At 37.3% G+C, this 20,385-nt stretch overlaps 1 protein-coding gene across 4 annotated transcripts in view; it reads right to left on the reverse strand.

Annotated features, from left to right (window-relative positions):
- Positions 1-20,385, reverse strand: part of NALCN (sodium leak channel, non-selective) — a 329,433-nt gene that overhangs the window by 273,446 nt on the left and 35,602 nt on the right. For all 4 annotated transcript variants that reach the window (XM_023513101.1, XM_023513099.1, XM_023513100.1 and 1 more), the window contains exons 5-6: positions 19,689-19,828; positions 19,472-19,600 (exon numbers count right to left, since the gene is read on the reverse strand). In XM_023513101.1, the coding sequence (XP_023368869.1) occupies positions 19,472-19,600; positions 19,689-19,828 (269 nt within the window). The remainder of the gene's footprint in view (positions 1-19,471; positions 19,601-19,688; positions 19,829-20,385) is intronic.

Below are 20,385 nucleotides of genomic sequence, written 5' to 3' on the forward strand. Positions count from 1 at the left end.
CCCCTGCCAGGTCTATAAACACTCTGAGGAAGAATGGCCACAGAGGAAGCTGTGTGCAAGGCCTAGTAAGAAACATTAAGTAGGCCAGTTCCTGCCTAGCTAACAGTCAAAGCAAATACCCACTGTGGAGATTTGTATTTGGCTGGGGCAGAAATCAAGGGAACAGCTTGAGCCCTGAAATATGGGTAGGAGGGCTTAGATCCCTTATCTCAGAGAAAGACCTTCTTTGGTGGTAATGAGAGGAAAATTCCTCTGTGCCACTGATTCTTCAGAGGAGATTGATGCCATTGGTGTTTTACTCTGTAGTGAACTAGTGGGGATTAACACCTCCCTAGGAATCTGTGTGTGTGACCACAGACAGCAGGCCGCCCCACACAAGGCTCAGGTTCTGGATTTCTCAACGTTGCTCAGACCCTTAAAGTTAATGATGATAGAAACGGTAAGAGCTGTATGCTCACTCAGAGAAACTGCTGACATCGTTGTTCCTTTCCTCAGCTTATCCTCTAGACTAACCAGCAAATAGCTTTCAATAAAAGCTGAGTGGAACTGACACTCGGGACCATTGTCAGAACCCCACATACGGGCAGTGGTCTCCTGTGTTCCCACCTCTGAAAATTCTATTCTGTGTGTCTTGTCTCTTGATCTCTCATTGTTTCTAACTTTATATTCCTTCAGTTGGTTGCCACCAGATCCACAGGTCTTCTTTTTTTTTAATGTTTTTTCCTCTTTTTTTTAAAAATTAAATCATAATTGTATATAAGATCCACAGGTCTTAACAGACGCTGCCCTGGGGGCAGGACCCTGGCATTTGTATGTGAGCATAATTAAAAAAAGTAGTGTCAGGAGACAGAAGATACACTGATCATTTCCAAACTGGAAATGTGAAATTGTTTATTTGTTTGTTTATACATGTATTTGTTTATTTATTTTTAAAGACGGGTCTCACTCTGTCTCCCACACTAAAAATCAGTGGTATAATCATAGCTTACTGTTACCTCAAATCCTGGGCTCTAGCAATCCTCCTGCCTCAGCCTCCCAAGTAGCTGGGATTATAAGTGGGTGCCAACATGCCTGGCTAATTTTTTAAATTCTTTGTAGAGACAGAGTTTTGCTATTACCCAGACTGGTCTTAAAATCCTGACCTGATGTGATCCTTCTGCCTCGGCCTCCCAGAGTGCTGGGATTACACGGTGCCCATCCCTGTGAAAGTGTTTTGAGGTTCTAGGCAGTGCACTAGCTTTGACATTTCAAATCTGGGCTCTCCTCAAGTAGCATCTCTTAGCCTTTTCCTTTAGGAGCTAGCAGACCCAGGGTGAGAAGTCACATGCAGGGGAAGTCAGCTGGCATGATAGAAAGAGGCCACCAGAACGTGGGGCCGAGCATATAGGATGTTAGCTAGTGATTCAGCTGGTGATTGAATGTGTGGCAAAGAGCTAGTACCTCCTTTCTCCAGGAGGCTCATAATGCCTAATCTAATGAGGTTGCACTATGAATTAGCAGTTATGAATTTAAATCACCCCTTACTAGGAGCGTAAAATACATTTGAAATAAATTTATATGTGTTACATGTGGCTTGGCTGAATTTTACGGCTCAAGACTCTAGCAGGCTTCCATCCTTTAGGGATGGCCAAATGTGCCAAAGACTCCAAAAGGCAGGAACATGAAAAACAAGAGACAGCAAAGGATTTTAAAAGTGCCAGAGCCCTTGGCCCCAGGAACCCCAACCACAAGCATACTTTTCCAATTTTACTGCTAGGAATAAAAACATATAGTTCCTAGAACAAGCCTGCGTGTTCGGAGACAAGTGGGTCTAATTACCTCGGATACTCCTTGGACATTTCTCAGGAAATAGCCTTGAGGAAAGAAGAAACTCAAACTATCTCCACACAAAGGTGTCAGTAGCCAGCCCCAAGCCTAACATTTTTTTGAAGAGCCAAGTTCAATCTTTTTAAAAAGACATATAACTTTGTGCTCTACTCTATAACACTTCTCAAGGAGTTTTAATGTAAAACTAAGGTTTTAAGTTATTGATTTCTTCTAACCTGGCCAATTCTGAGCACCTCAGCCCTGCCTATAAATAGGCATCCATGAGTGTGGCTTGGAATCAGAATTTTTACTAATTTCTCCAAGATGGTTTTTCTCTGCCAAAGAGATTTCATCCTAGAAATTAATTTTCAAAATTTTCTGGCAGTGGTGCAGTCATGCCTGTTATTACAGCTTCCGACATGAGGAAAAGCAGGTCAGTCAGAGGGAACCTGAGATGTCAAAAGGATACTAAAAATTAATTCTGTGGAAGTAACTACAGTAAACGCAAGTTGGGAGGGGCTGAATGGGCTCCTCACTCCACACCCACATAGGATGTTCTGAAGTTTCAGCACATTATTTTAGAATTCATTCTTAAAATAAGCAATCATAACTATTTACACACACATCCACCCCTTGTAGAATGCATCCTCTAAGTGAGTGCTTCTTGTAACCAAAGGGAAACTACACTTTTTATTTAAAGATTGTGGACACACACGTTGAAGATCATCATCTCATGTACTAAAGAAATTATAATGGAAAGCAGAGAAATCCATATCGGAGAGAAATGGGTTTAAATATCCCTTCTGCCCTTACAAACTGTTTCATCCTGACCATCTTACTCAACCGTATTGAGCTTCTGTTTCCTAAGCTGTAATATACTATAAAAAAATGGAACACAATTTGTCAGTTTGCTATGAGTATTAGGGGACAAAATAACATATATTGTTGTTCAATAAAGCTTATTTACCAAGAATAATCAATAAAGTTTAATGACTTATATTACTACATGATCCCCTTTTGGACAGTAAATATGACATCAAAAGATGGATCAAAAGAAATGATTTCTTTTAGACTCTTCTTCAAATGGTAGCATTTTCTGTTTTTATATAGAAAATCTCACAAATGTTTTTCCTATTCTGGTAAAAATCATGCTGCTATTCATTCTCATATGAAAGTTCCACTTATTCTAATTTTTTTAAAAATTTACTTTTAAAATATTAACATCATATTGATTTTGCTGGCAGCTCAGGTGGTTCACATCCTGGAGATCAATGTGACGAACAATTTTAAAAGAGATATATGGAGTACTGAAAAATATATTACATATCACTATCTTACAGATTCGGATGAGATCAAATCCCCTGGAAAGTAACATCTACATAGATATAGGACCCAGATATAATATAGGCTTTAATGTTCTTTTTTTTTTGCAGTTTTGGCTGGGGCTGGGTTTGATCCACCACCTCCCTCCGGTATATGGGGCCAGTGCCTTACTCCTTTGAGCCCCTAGGCTTTAATTTTCTTTATCTTTCAAAAGTAATCACATATATTATAAAGAGCTTATGTATGTGAATATGGATATGTATATGTGTATGTGTTTTTATGAATGTGGGATTAAAATATCATAGAAGTGGCTCAAATGGTGAAACAAACATGGACTAGGAAATGGAGTTTAACTTTATTTTTTTCCATTTTTTAAAAATATTTCCAAACATTACAGGGGTATAAACATTTTGGTTACATGGATTTCTTTTGTGCAGTCTGAGTCAAAGTTATACATGTGCCCCCCACTGAATAGTGTGTGTTGTACCCATTCCATTTACCTTTCCCTGTTCCCTCCTGCCCTCTCCCACTCGCTTGGTACCTATTGAGTTAACTGCTACGTGTGCTGACCACTGCAAGATATCACTTAACTCCATTGAGAATGGTGTCCATCAAAGAGATTTGACTCTAAGGGGGCCCCTGTGGGTCAAAGGAGTAGGGCACCAGCCCCATAAGCCGGAGGGGGTAGGTTCAAACCCAGCCCCAGCCAAAAACTGCAAAAACAAAAACAAAAACAAAAACAAAAAAAAACACAGAGAGATTTGACTTTAAATCCTGACTTTCTCACTTACCGTGTGGGCACATTATGTAACACTGTATCTTCAGCTACAAAATGGGGGAAATCATTCCCTTCATGTTGCTCTAAAAATTAGTTATAAAAGCCAAATGCCTGGGAGATAAAAGCATCCAACCAATGTCATGATTAACTTACTTATAAATCCATATGTACCACCAAAGTATTTTAATTTGGCACTTAAATATTTTAAGTAAAATGTTCCCAATATGCAATTATCAAAACATAATCTTGTGTCTCCTACTTAGCAGACATCTCGGAGGGAAATTCTGGGAGTTAAACAAAGCCCTTTCTCTTGCTCTTCATCCTTTCAAAAAAGTTTTAATATAAATCAGAGAATGATGCCACCAAAATGGCAGAGGAGAGGCAAACTGGGGCCACCCCTACCCCCACAGAAAATCAAAAACAAATATACAGCACTGAGAATGTCACCAGCAATGCCCCAGAGAACTCAACCAGGATGATGGGATAGTTTTCAGGGCCATGGAGAAGTGAAAAAAACCCCACAAGGATATTAGCAAAATAAAATTTTATATTCAAGATGCCCAAAGCCATGCACCAAGTTTGTGGAAAAATATTCCCCAATTCACAGTTACTACACTGGAAAAAAGGAGTTTGAAGTGGCTGGTTGGTTTTCTCACCATCTTGGGTTCCCTGGCAGGAGACCCTGTCCCTGCCTCAACCCATAGGAAATATCAGAGGGAGAAAAACCCCAGACTAGGAAAACTGTTCTAGATCTCAGTTCAAACAGAAACCAAATCAGCCTGGCTGTTCAGCCCCACAACATAGTAAGAGGTACATCTCATGGGTTCCCTGACCATCTACTGTCAGCCAGCCTTCTGCACTACCAGGATATCCCCTTTGGGACATCCAATTCTACTCATACTTTTCAAAAAAATGAAGAGGAAGGAATACTTTCAAATTCATTTTACACGGTCAGCATTACCCTGTTATCAAAACCAGACAAGGACACACTAGAATCCTGATGGACACAGAAGCAAAAATTCTCAAGCAAATATTGGCAAACTGAATGCAACAACACATTAAAAAGATCACCTGCCATAAGATTCATCCCAGGAATGCAAGGATGGTTCAACATCAGGAAATAGATCAATGTGACAGATTATATTAACAAAACCAAGAACAAAACTATCTGATCATTTCAATAGATGCTGAAAAAACATTTAATAAAATTCAGAATCTGTCCCTTTTTTTGATAAAAACTCTAAACAAACTATGTACAGAAGAAACATACCTCAAAACAATAAAGGCCATATTGATAAACCCACAGCTAATGTTACACTGAATGGAAAACTATGGAAAGTCTTTCCCCTAATATCTGAACAAGACACAGTTGATACTGACTTTTACCACTTTAATTCAACTAAATAGGTCCTAGCCAGAGCAATCATACAACAGAAAAAAATAAAGGAATACAAATTGGAAAGGAAGAATTTAAATTATCGTTCTTTGTTTGCAGATGATATTATTTTTAGAAAACCCTAAATACTCCATCAAAAAAATGGTTAGAACTAATAATTCAGTAAAGTTGCAGGATACAAAATCAACATACAAAACCCAGTAGATTTATGTATGCCAATAGTGACCAATATGAAATGGCAATCAGGAAAGCAATCCTATTTATAATAGCTACAAATATGAAATACCTTGGAATCAATTTAACCAAAGAGGTGAAAGATCTTTACAAGGAAGCTATAAAACTCTAATGAACAAAACTGAAGAGGAAACAAAAACTGGAAAGATACGTCATGCTCATGGATTGGAAGAATTAATATTTCTACGATGCCAATACTACACAAATGACCTAGAGATTAAGTGCAGTCCCTATGCCAATACCAGTGATATTCTTCACAGAAATAGAAACAAAGTCCTAAAATTTATAAGAACCACAAATAACCTGAGTATCCATAATGATTCTGAGCAAAAGAAGAAAGCTGAAAACATGTTACCTGACTTCAAGATATACTCCAGGTATTACACAAAAGCTATAGTGACTAAATAAGCATGGCACTGGCATAAAAAAAGACAAAGAGACCAATGGAACAAAGTAGAGAACCCAGAAATAAGTCCATACGTTGTCATCCAACTCATTTCTGACAAGGACACCAAGAACATACATTGGGGAAAGAGATCTTTGTATTAATCTTTGATAAATGGTGCTGCTGAGAAAATGGAATAACTATATGCAGAAGAATGAAACTACACACTTTTCACTCATCAGCTATAAGAATTAAATAAAAATAGATTAAATATGTAAATGTATAACCTGAAATTACTAAAAGGAAACATTGGGAAAATGCTTCAGGGCATTGAACTGGGCAAGGATTTCTTAAAGGATACCCTCAAAGCGTAGGCAAAATTAGACAAATGGGACTATATCACAGTCAACAGAGGGAAGAAGCACCCACAGAATGGGAGAAAATATTTGCCAACTACCCATCTGACCAGGGGTTAATTACCAGAATACATAAGGAGCTCCAACAACCGAAAAGGAGGAAAATATAATCCAATTAAAAATGGGCAAAAAATCTAAATAGACTTTTGTCAACAGAAGACATACAAATAGCCAACCACTGTATGATAAAATGCTCAAAATAGTCATTAGAAAAACGCAGATCAAAGCTATGAGATCTCTCACCCCAGTAAGAACAATTTTTCTCAGATAGATATAAAATATAGTGCATGCTGGTGAGAACGTGAAGAAAGGGAAATCCTTCTAGGTTGTTGGCATGAATGCAAATTTATATGCCACAATGGAAAACAGTAGATGGAGGGTCCTCAAAAAACTAAAAATAGAACCATTATATGACCCAGCAATCCCACTACTGGGTATGCAGCCAAAAGAAAGGAAATCACCAGATTAAAAGAAGTGTCTGCTCTCCGGTGTTTACTACAGCACCATTCACGTTAGCCGAAATACAGAATCAACCTGAGCACCCATCAGTGGATGAGTGGATAAAGAAAATACAGTGCATATGCACCACTGAATGTTATTCAGCCATAAGAAAGAATGAAACCCAGGCAGCAACGTGGATGGACCTGGAAGTCATTCTATCAGGAGAAATAAACCAAGTATGGAAAGACAAATATAATACGTTCTCACTCATATGTGGTGGCTAGGCAAGTGGAGATCCTGAGATAAAAAGTGACTGACACAGGGAGGGGAGGTAGGAAGATGAAGACAGGTTGATTCATGGGTACAAAACTCCAATTAAATAACATAAATAAGACCTGACGTTTCATAACACAGTAGAGTGACTAGAGAAAACAATAATCTATTGCATATATCAAATTAACTCATAGAGAATAATTTGAATTTTCTCAGCATTATGAAAATAGATATCCCAGTTGCCCTGATTTAATTATTATACATTACATGGATGTATCCATATTTCACATAGACCCTAGAACTATGTGCATCTATCATGTATCAGTAAAAATTAAATAAATAAACATAAATCCAGAAGACTCATAGATCAATGCATGAATTTGCAGCAATTATATCCTTAAATATTCTACAAAACTTTCTCTTGGTAATGCTCATAGAAATTGAAATTTAATACTCTCAGGTTCTAGTATGTGTCTATGTTCACTTCTCATCTTTGCATTTTAAAAAACTTATTATTTTGTGAGAATAACTTATAAGGCAGTAATTCATTCATTTACCAAGTACCTAAGGGTTCTTGGTAAATAAATTTATTTAGTGACTTTGAATATATTTTAATGCATTTTTAAAACTTAAATTTTCTTCAGATGACTAATAGCAAACTGCCAAAAAATCTAACTTTGTATTGTCTCTAGTTCAACTCTTACTGACGGTTTATAAAATACCACAAAATTCTACAAGCTTCTCCTGCATGGGGTGACCTATCTATATTGTCTATACTGAGATCGCTTAAAATAGAAAAAGAAGCTTTTACCATAGTAGTTACTCTGAAACAATAGAGATAAACTCCTGGACATCTGTGATGTGTGATCACTCTACCTCTGGGCCCCCAAGTTAATGGTGCAGTCATCAGGAACATTTACCTGAATTTTCATTTAAATCCTGCTATGTCTATATGAAACATTTATATATTGAATAGTTACATTTACTTACCTTAAAGCAATTTTTTTTAATTATCTCACTCATGGAAATAAGATTTCATTATTTGATACTAAGCTATGAATACATTTCTGTCCTTTCTCAGGAACGATAATGAAGTGTCAGTTGAGTCTTCATCTTTTCTCTTTCACCTGCCAGCTCATTTTTAAGCCTTCCTCTTTCAGCTTCAGGGACATTCTGCCATCACATTCAGTATTTTGCAACACCTGTCTCTGCTACAGGCCACTGCTCTTCTCAACTTTCTTTAGGAGATAAACTGCTTTGCTTAGCCAAATCTCATTACTCTTTTCATAATTGCCGTGGGTCGCCATTCATTCTCAGGGAAGAATCTGAAGGTTTACCAGTCACACTATTGAAGATGAAGCCAGGCTTCCCTTCTATGTGCTTTACAAGAAATTAGTTTCCTTCCAAAGCAACACTGTGTGTGTTGAGTTCCTTCCTTGTTTATTCTGTTTGCCTCACAGATTAAACAGAATCAGTTCTGGAGGTCAGCTGTGGAACTCAGAATATGACAAGTTTGGGGTCTGAAAGCTTTCTCATTATAGGCTATAGCATGAAAACAAACCAGGCAGAAACTGGAAGAATTGTTAAAGGGCAATGATTAAGAGAAATGAGGCCAGAACAGTCCTTGGCAACACCGATAGCTTAATATCTGACTCAGAGGTGTTGATGAGAAATTTTTAAAAATTCATATTATTTTCAACTGACAAATTATAACTGTATGACATATCTGGAGCATACTCTAATGTTTGATATATGTATACTATGTCAAACGATTACATCAAGGGATTAACATATCTATCAACCCACAGCATTTTTTTTGTGATGATACATTTGAAATTTACTCTCTTATTAGTTATTTTGAAATCTACAATGTCTTATTCTTGACTATACTCACTCTGTTGTGCAGTAAATCTTGAAACATACTCTTCCTGCCTAACTAAAACTTCGTACCCTTTGACCAGCGACTCCTCCTTCCCAGGCGCTGGCCCTTCCCCTGCCCTCAGCCTTTGGTCCCCACCATTCTACCCTCAACATCCACAGATCAACTTGTTTCAGTTCCACAGAAGTGAGGTCATGTGCTTGTCTTTCAGGGCGTGGCTTATTTTACTTGGCAAAATGTCCTCTAGATTCATCCAGGTGTTTCCAAATAGCAGAATTGGATTTTTGCATTTTTTTTGGTAGCTTCTATAGAAAAATAATCAATTCTTTTTTAAACCTTGAGATTTGGGGTGTTTTATTTTGTGTTTGAACAGTTTTTGAGTCTCTAAAAATAAAAATTAAATTGATGTCTGGGCTAGAACTAATGGTGTTGACAGTTTTTCTGCTTATGTGTGGGACTTTAAAACAGTAAGACTCAACAGTGAGTGTTCTTGAAATGAATCATCAAACTTACAAAACTATGATGATGAGAGGCATACTATCCAGTGACTAGCTAGGCATTTTCTTCTCAAACAGTAAATTAAGAGTCACATAAAAAGAAGACAAAATACGTGTTATATGATGCCAATTACACATATAAGACAGAGGAAATGCAAGCATTCCATTGTAACTGCTATGTTTCAAGTAGCCGAACATTGTGTCACCATCTGTGAAATTCCTCAAGGTGTATTCCATTTTTAAAATAAAATAATGATTTGGAACTAATATTCAGAACACAGGAAGTCTTTTAATGTATTTTGTCAACAACATTGATTTCTTACTACTGAGGGCAGCACGGAACTAGCAAAAAATACTGAAGTGACTCAAAGGACATGACTTCTGAAGGCACTTATGTGACTCTTCCCAATTTACATTAATTTATGTGCCATTGTTAACTCTAGATTGCCAGGATGATGCCTGGTCCAGCTGTATTTACAAGTTTTAACTCACAGTCTGACTGGGTAACTCTGCGCCTTCTGCGCTCACTGTAGGTGCAATGTAGCTGCTTCCTTATCCAGACTTCTCTGCTCTTCACCTCCGTATCTATTGTCTCCAGCCCACACAGTAGCTTTTTCCATTTTCACATTCACTCATAGAACAATCTAGACACATTCTACAGCCCACACACACTCAAAAAAAAAAAGCAAAACATATAACCCAACTGCCTCCAGATTTTCTTTCATACCCTTGTCTCCCCACTCCCCACCCCCGAAACACACACACAGTAAATTCCCTTTCTCACAGCTTCCTTCGATTTTCTACCCCATATCTGTATTAATTTACTGCTTTATTTTTTGCTTGGAACGTTGGTTTTCTATTTTATGACCATTTTTCCTTTCACACGTTCCTTTTGACTTCCTTTTCTCTCCTGATCGTTTTTAGTTTCTTCTTCTTTATCAATTTGTCATCATGTTATTATCCATCTAAATATAATAAGTTATCAATACTGTGTTCAAGAAATAGTTGCTAAGTTATCATTCTGTGCTAGGGATGAGGAGATGAACATAACACAATATCCCCCACACTGTTTCCCGTAGGCGTCCTTAAGGCCCTCACAGTATAATAAGGAGAATGAGGGAGAAAGTGAGTGCCACAGCACTGGTTCTGGCAAGATGAACTACATGAAAATCAACTACCCTGACACATTACATGAATGTATCAAATTATCACAGATCTATTATATATCAATAAAAAATATTAAAATGGGAATGAGGTGGGTGGATTGCCTGAGTTCAGGAGTTCGAGGCCAACCTATGCAAGAGCAAGACCTCAATTTCTAAAAATAGCCGTGCATTGTGGCAGGTGCCTGTAGTCCCAGCCTCTTGGGAGGCTGAGGCAAGAGGATTGCTTGAGCCCAAGAATTTAAGGTTGTTGTGAGCTATGATGCTGCAGCACTCTACCCAGGACAACAGAGTGAGACAAAAAAATAATAATACTAAAAGAAAAATATCAACAACTTCCGGTACAAACATTGAGATCTGTTGGATAAAAGATAGCCTTTAAAATTTATCTTGGCTCACAGTAAAGAAAACTACATTCCAAAATATCAAAACATCAGAGGGAGGTAAGTAAATGAGCAGGAACTAAAGTAACATGAGTTGCTAGAAGGAAAATGATGGTAAGCATGGGAGCTGTGTGTCCAGTGAGCTCGGGTTTTATTGCCCACATGAGGCAGAAGACAGGGTCTTTATGGCTAAAGAGATGTGACCCCATTCATAAAGCCAGACTATAATTTGAAAGCATTCCAGAGTGTGATATATGACACAGTCAAATAGGTCAGTGAAGCACGGTAGAGACCACAGCAATAGACTGACATCCAGAGGGACTCACTAAATGCGAAAAGTGACACCAAACTCAGTGTATAGTAATACACAATAAGTGGCACTGGGACAATTGCTTAATGATATGGAAACATTAGATTTCTACCTCATACTAAAACATTTTCAACAGTACTAGTAGATACAATTAACATACAATGAACTACACATAAGAACATGTGTACTTCAATAAGTTTTGACGTATGTACAGAATCACAATCAACATAGTGGACATACCAAGCAACCCCACAGGTTTCCTAGGACTCCTTGGTAAGTCCTTATTCTCATCCCAACCCCTATCCTCAGGCAACCACTGATTTATTTTCTCTCATTATAAATAAGTTTATAATTTTTTTAGAATTTTATATAATGAAATTATAAAATATATAGTATGCAACCTTTATTCATCTGGCTTTATTCACTCAGCATAATTATTTTGAGATTCATCTAAGATGCTATATATAGCAATATTCATTCTTTTTTTAAATTGCTAAACAGTATTCATTATGTGACTACACCACAATTTGCTTATCCATCTATCTGTGGATGAATATTTAGGTTGTCACCAGTTTGCACTGTTACAAATAAAGGTGCTATGGCCATTCATGTTTAAATCCTTGTATGTACATAAGTTCTTATTTCTCTTGATTAAATACTGGAATGGTGTAAATGGAAGATATAATGAGTACCTGTCCAACATTTTTTTAAAAATGCCAAATTGCTTTTTGAAGGAATTGTACCATTGGTACCATTGTCTATTCCCAACAATACTATATAGGACTTCCAGCTGCTTCCCATCCTTAATGCTATATGCCAGATGCTTCTGGGGAACAAAAAGTAAATTTGATAGGTACTGGTTGATACATTTCCTCTATTTTAAAAATCACAAAACTTCCAGAGTTTTGACAGTGGAATGATGGTTGCTGATTAGGGCATCTGACCAATCCAAACTTTGTTACTGCTGAGTTTTTTCTTTGTCTTAGCTCTTGGCACTGGTTTTAATTCCATCACCACCAGAAAGGGCTCAGAATTACGTAGTTTGTATTTTAAAACAAATGAAGAATTTGACTTGTATCGTCAGTCCAAGAATGAACTCAAGTACACTTAAATTTAACTAATTGTGGGGAAAAAATCAATTTCTTAGTAAGATAAAAGCTGATTAAATGAAAAATAAATTATTTTAGTGTTATAAAAATCTGATGATTATTGTTAAAGAAAAAATGTGAAAGGTCTTTTTTTTGTTCCATCACATACCCTTGACATACAGAAGGTGAATTCATAAAAAATAAATTCAAATTTTTAGCAATAAAAAGGTTAGCTCAGTAGGCCGAACAAGATCGTGGCCAAGTAACAGCTTCTTTGCAACTGGGAGCAGTGAGATTGGGGAGAGTAGATTCCAGGCATCTCTGACTTGTGGCCTTTACCCAGAAACATCCCCTTGAGGCTGCAGGGAGATAGAGAGACCTCTGGACCCCAGGAGGGGGACAAAAGCAGTGGAGAAGTGGCTAGTGGTTGCAAACAGACTGCCTCAGCTATAACCACAACAGCAGAGAGATTGCTGTTGGGATAGGGAAAGCCTTACTGGTGGATTGTTTTGATTTTTTGGACTTGGGCACTCAGTTGAATTACCTTGGGAAAACTTGGCAGAGAGTGTGGGTGACTTTAAATGTTGTCCAGAGCACAGGAATGAGCCATTGGGCCAGAATGGAGCTAACATTATTGGCTATGGGCCCTCCTATAGCCATTGTGGGAGAACTACTCCTGCAGGCTCTGCCCTCAGGGTCTCAGAGCAATGCTCAGGCTGGAAGACCTTGGGCGAGTGATCTAGTGACTGTGAGCAATGCCAAAGGCCATGACTAAGATAGGGAAGAGGGGAACTTTCAGTGTTTGGCAGTAGGAGGGATGCCTTGAAGCCTTGGCCCTCAGGGGCATAGAGTGAGGCTGCTTTTGGTGCACTGGATAAGCAGGCAGTCACTTCAGGAGAGATCTCAGTGATAAGTGCTTTCCCAGGAAATCTTCTGCTTAGTGAAGGTTAACGGTTTAAAGTGTCTTCTAAGTGTGCTGAGGAGAGATTCAGGTTCTCAACCCTGCAGGGTTTAAGGGCAAAATATTCAGCAGAGGGCTCCAATCTCCATCTCACACAGCTATATCAGCATTGTGATTAGCATCTCATACCCCTGAAGATCACCTGTTGCCCAGACAATACTTAGCAAGATATATACACTGCTTTGTTTTTGGATTTTTTTTTTTAAACTCCTCACCCCCCCCCAGATTTTTCTTTTTTTTTTCTTTTTTTCCCTTTCTTCATTTTTCTAATGTAAACATAATTTTCCATTGTTGCCTTCTTTAATAATAAGAACTTCATTTTTGCTAGTGTTACTTACCCTGTTATTTGGTTTTCCCCCCACTTTTCTCCTATAAGGTTTTCTGTTCATTTATTTTGGCTTGATTTATACTATTTTTTCTTTCCTCTATATTTGATGGAGGTGGGGTGCCATGTCTTCTCAGGTTGGCAAAGAGCTGCTGAACTCAAGGAAACCATCCAACCCAGCACCCCCAGAGGTTGGGAGTTTTAAAGGTGTGGGTCAAAGTCCCCTACTGTACACTTTTATTGCTCCTGTCTCCCTCTTTCTGTGCCTCTCTTCTTTTTGTCAATATTCCCTTTTACTCACCACCTCTCCGTTCTCTCTTTTCTTTTTTTAAATCTTTTTTTCCCTCTTGCACTTCAATCTTCTAATCCTTTTAGTCTTGTACCAAAAGGACTCATTGAAACCTTAGGGCAGAGGCATAGTAACTTAAAGAGAAAGAGGAAGTGAAAGGAAAATTAGGGCAAGGAAACAGATAAAAGAAAACACTCATGAAGAAGAATCAGCAGAAAAATCCTGGCAACTTGAAAAACCAGTCCACAGCAACCTCCCCACAAGGGACCATGAGGTAGCTACTGCAGAGGATTCTACCTATAAAGAAATGTTAGAAATGACAGAAGGGGAATTAAAAATATGAATGATGAAAACAATAAAGGAAATTGCTGAGAAAGTGGAAAATACCAAAAAACAATGAAGGAAATTGCCACAAAACTGGAAAATAACCAAAAGGAAATCCAAAAACATAATCAAATAAGAGCTGAATGATATGACGAATATAGAAAGGATATGACAGAGCTGAAGCAGCCAATTAGGGAACTTAAAGATTCAATAGAAAGTGTCAACAACAGATTAGACCATGCAGAAGAAAGAATCTCAGAGGTAGAGGAAAAAGCTCTTGAGATAACTCAGAGAGTTAAAGATGCAGAAAAAAGAGAGAAAGCAGAACATTCACTGACAGAATTATGGGATTTTATGAAACATTCAAACATATTCAAACATATGAGTTAGAGGTATCCCAGAAGGGGAATAAGAATTCCCCAGATGAATGGAAGCCATACTAGAGAATATTATAAATAAAAATTTCCCAAATATCACCCAAGATTCTGACACCCTCCTTTCAGAGGGATATCAGATCCCACCTTAACTCAAATAGAGCTTCTCCAAGACACATTGTGATGAATCTGTCCAAAGTCAGGACAAAAGAAAACATTCTGCAAGCTGCCAGTAGTAAATGCCAATTGACCTACAGTGGCAAAACCATCAGAGTGACTGCAGATTTCTCTAATGAAACTTTTTAAGCCAGAAGACAATGGTCATCTACCTTTAATCTACTTAAATAAATCAATTTCCAGCCCAGAGTTCTATATCCTGCTAAGCTAAGCTTTAAAACAGATTGCATATCAGTAAAAGATTTTATTTCTCTAGGAAATTTGCCACAACAAGATCAGCTCTACAGGAATACTTCCACCTGTTTTACACACTGACCATCACAATGGACCACCAGCAAAGTAAGAACTCAGAAATTAAAGGACAGAACCTAGCCTCCACAATGATGCAAAAGATAAAACTAAGCAATGGACTTTCACAAAATAAAATGAATAGAACACTACCACACTTATCAATTATCTCAATAAACATTAATGGCTTGAATTCCCTACTGAAGAGACATAGATTGGCTGACTGGATTAAAAAACACAAGCCATCCATCTGCTGTCTGTAGGAAACACACCTAGCCTCAAAAGACAAATCAAAATTCGAGTTAAAGATCGGAAAACAATTTATCTGGCAAATGGAATTCAGAAGAAAGGGTTGGAATCTCATTTTCAGATACAAGTGTATTTAAAGCAACTAAAGTAAAAAAAAGTCTCTTAATACTGGTCAAGGGAAAAATACAAGAAGACATTTCAATTCTAAATATTTATGCACCCAACTTAAATGCTCCCAGATTCTTGAAATAAACCTTAATTAGTCTGAGCAATATGATATCCTATAGCACCATAATAATGGGGGACTTTAACACTCCTCTTACAGAGCTGGACAGATCCTCTAAACAGAAATTAAACAAAGATATAAGGGACTTAAATGAGACCCTAAAACAACTGTGCTTGATAGATGCTTATAGAACACTACATCCCAAAGCTAAAGAATACATATTCTTCTCATCAGCCCATGCAACATTCTCCAAAATTGATCATATCCTAGGACACAAAACAATCCTCAACAGAATCAAAAGAACTGAAATTTCACCTTGTATCTTTTCAGACCACAAGGCACTAAAAGTGGAACTTAACTCCAACAAAAACATTCAACCCCACACAAAGGCATGGAAATTAAACAACATTATGCTGAATGACAGTTGGGTGCAGGGAGAAATAAAAGAGGAAATTATTAACTTCCTTGAGCATAACAACAATGAAGACACAAGCTACCAAAACCTGTGGGACACAGCAAAAGTAGTCCTGAGAGGAAAACGTATCACTTTAGAATCCTATGTCTGAAAAAGAGAAGGAGAGCTCATCAACAAACTCACAAGCCATTTGATGGAAATGGAAAAAGAAAAACAATCAAAGCCTAAACCCAGCAGAAGAAAAGAAACATCCAAAAATAAATAAGAGATTAATGAAATTGAAAACAAAAGAATCATTTAGAAAATTAATGAAACAAGGAGTTGGTTTTTTAAAAAAATAAATAAATAAAATAGATAAACTTTTGGCCAGACTAACTAGAAATAGAAATGTGAAGTCTCTATTAACCTCAATCAGAAATGATAAAGGGGAAGTAACAACTGATGCCACAGAGATACAAGAGATTATCTCTGAATACTACCAGAAATTCTATGCCCAGAAATTTGACAATGTGAAGGAAATGGATCAATATTTGGGATCACACCCTCTCCCTAGACTTAGGAAGAAACAGTGAACAGAACAATTTCAAGCACTGAGATCAAAGAAATAATAAAAAAAATCTCCCAGCAAAAAAATGCCCTGGTCCAGAAAGCTTCACACCAGAATTCTATCAAACCTTCAAAGAAGAGCTTATTCCTGTACTGCAGAAATTATTCCAAAAAATTGAGGAGGGAGGAATCTTGCCAAGCACGTTCTATGAAGCAAATATCACCCTGATACCAAAACCAGGAAAAGACCCTATTAAAAAGGAGAATTTCAGACCAATTTCACTAATGAAGATAGATGCAAAAGTTCTCAACAAAATCCTAGTCAATAGATTACAGCTTGTCATCAAAAAAGTCATACATCATGATCAAGTAGGTTTCATCCCAGGGATGCAAGGCTGGTTTAACATGTGCAAGTCCATAAGCATTATTCACCGTATTAACAGAAGCAAAAACAAAGACCATATAATCTTCTCAATAGATGCACAATAAGCATTGGATAATATCCAGCATCCTTTTCTAATCAGAACACTGGAGAGTATAGGCATAGGTGGCACATTTCTTAAACTGATCGAAGCTATCCATGACAAACTCACAGTTAATACTTAACTGAATGGAATAAAACTGAAAGCTTTTCCACTTAGAACTGGAACCAGACAAGGTTGTTCTCTATTGCCGCTACCATTCAACATGGTGCTGGAAGTTCTAGCCAATACAATTAGGCAAGAGAAGGAAATAAAGTGCATCCAAATGGGAGCAGAGCAGGTCAAAATCTCCCTTTTTGCTGATGATATGATCTTATACTCAGAGAACCCCAAAGACTCCACCACAAGACTCCTGGAAGTCGTCAAAACATACAGTAATGTGTCAGGATATAAAATCAATGTCCACAAGTCAGTAGCCTTTGTATGTGGCAATAACAGTCAAGATGAGAGGCTAAAGACACAAATCCCTTTACCATAGCTTCAAAGCAATGAAATACCTAGGAATATACCTAACAAAAGAGGTGAAGGACCTCTATAAAGAAAATTATGAAACCCTAAGAAAGGAAATAGCAGAGGATATTAACAAATGGAAGAACATACCATGCTCATGGCTGGGAAGAATCAATATTAAGCAGTGAATTACACTGATGTTTTTGAAAATTACTAAATTCATTCCTACCTTCTGGCATGTCTCCTGATCTAAAAACATTTAGAAAAAAAACTCTATCCCTGTAGAGTTTCCATTATTTGAGGTAGAGAAACAGCAAAGAATATATATAACTTCTATTTTTTTAGTACATTACATAATGATTAGAAGTTACATAATGTACTAATGTCGATACGCATAAATTGGGAAAACAATTATTAACAGCTTCTCTCTGGGAAAGACTAATAATTAAGTGGCCATCATAAATTTGAAACAAACTCAGAATTTAGGTACTATGTCAGTAAAATAGCAAAGCCATTAATTATATACACTTTCTATTCACACTTGGATAAGTTTAAAATTGAGTCTACTTTATTAATCTTTACTTTTTAATCGTATCATTCTCATTTGGAGGATACAACTCCAAATGCAACTCAACATTTGATATACCTATATCTCTTCGTGACAATAAAGGAATGACAACTAGCGTAGGGCGAAGGCTTTTACCCTAAGCTAGTGGCTTGCTGAGATCTTTCCATTCATTCCCTCTTTTACTCTTCCTGACAACTCTGAGAAGTATGTCTTGTTATTCCAGCTACTTTATAATGACCTAAATAATTTGTGCAAACTCATACAACAAAGAGTTGGAATTGAACCAAGCGTCTCATTTCAAAGGGATATTAACTATCTGCTGTTTATTTACTTCTCACATATACAAGATACACTCTATGAAAAAAAAAACCTCCACGTACAGAATACACAAAGTAACAGTTTCAATATTTTTAAATTCAATAATCCTTTCGTATCCAAATATTTTATAAATGGATATTGATACCTCAAAAATATTTTGAGGATGAATGGCTGCTTGTAGTCTTCTTTTAAATTAAAGTATTTTAAGTTTACTTTGTATGACTTGAATCAAGATTTTTCCTTCTATAATATATAGATGAATTCTCCAATTGTAAATAGATGAATTCCTGCACAGGGCATAAAACCCATTTTACTACCCCTGATCCCTGTTGCCCTTAAATATGGCAGAGACACGTCTGTTGTGCCTCTTGGTTGTGCTCGGAGTCCCAGACTCTGATCTCTAGTCAACCTAATGGGACACTCCGGATCATGCCTGTCCAGGGGCCAACATGCTACTCTGTTCTCTTTTCCCACCATTCCCCTCATTGGACTGTATGGTAGCAAAGATTAGCCAAGTAGGAGAGACAGGGGCCCTATCTATGCAATATAGAATAGGTAATTCAAGCATGTATATATATGTGTGTATACAGTATGTGTATACATATACAGACACACATATATAATATAGTATCTTCCCATCAACCCTAGAACACAAAATGCGACAGATAGAGATGTTTTGTTTAGAAATAAGGGGGGGGGGTGTTACAACTATTTAGAGGACTGTTTTAGGGAAAGATAATCAGAGCTGATAATTACCAAAAAAGTACATTATTTTTCCCTAGCATGTAACTCACTCTGATACCACAAACAGCTTCATTAGCATCATGTTAGCAGGCTTCCCACTTTGCCCCCCTGCAGGAGGTTTCTAAATGTATAGTGTGCATCTGCTTAGTCTACCTTTTCACCACGGTACACTTTTCAACATGGGTTGTCTGGAATATTTACCTGTAAAAACTGGACGAAACGACGCCAAGAAAGCAGAGAATATAAACAAAGACTACCTAAAATTGTTTTAAAATTTTTTCACAGAGAGATCTTTCTGAAGCAAATGGCATAAATGCCCTTGTTCTTTACTTAAATTGGAATGCACTTAACAGATAAACTTACCCTGGTTTTGTGTCATTTACGACACAGTGGTAGGTAAATGTTCCAAACATTTGAACTCCTAAAATTCCATAAAGAAGTAGAAAGAAAAGGAGGAAAATTGAAACACTCCATATTTGTTCTCCTGATCGCCTGGAAAATGAAAGGGTAAGCAAAATAGGTAAAACTCACCGAAAGTTTCACAAACTTCTTTTCTTAACGTACACAAAAAAGTTCTTACTTTAAAATGTTTGTGATTCTGGTTCTCGGCAGTTCAAACCGGAAATATATCCGGAATGCCCGGATCATAATTAGTGGCCGTGGGATCCTCAGCATCCCCCACGGGGACATCTGATCCACTATATCCGCAATTTCAAACACCTGTAAATCAAGAGATGGATAAATAAGTTTAGGTTTCTCCTCAGCATCCCTGGTAGTCATCAAATATACACATAACAAGGAAGGGCACCCTCTACCTTGAATTTCATTATCCCTCACTAAAATCAATTTTCTTTTCAGTACATTTTGAAGCTACTCTTATCTTAAGAGAAACAAATACATTAACTAATGAAGGTGCCACTCATCTTGTTCCTGTCAAATTCACCAAGGCACAGTTTTTAATCACAAAAGCAAGTGCCCCTTCAGAATGCCGAGGAGGGATGCTAAGTCTTCCTCACTGAGGAGGTTTTTTGGTGGAAGCTTTTAAAAGGGGGTTAAAATATTCTGAAAAAAAGAAGTGTACCATTTACGAAAAGGCAAAATGATAATTAGAAAATGTTTGTCAATCACACAGTAGTTACTAAACGGAAAAGAGCTCATCAATATGCAGGACGAAGTGTGACTGTTGGAGAGATGAGCTTCATAAAAACAAGGACGCAAAGCTTATTAATAAACTCCCAGATGAGCTGGCAGGATGGGACTGGGAATGTTTTCTTATT

The sequence above is a fragment of the Otolemur garnettii genome, unplaced genomic scaffold (assembly GCF_000181295.1).
Source record: "Otolemur garnettii isolate 467f Iridium unplaced genomic scaffold, OtoGar3 scaffold00034, whole genome shotgun sequence".
Classification (NCBI taxonomy): Eukaryota; Metazoa; Chordata; class Mammalia; order Primates; family Galagidae; genus Otolemur; species Otolemur garnettii.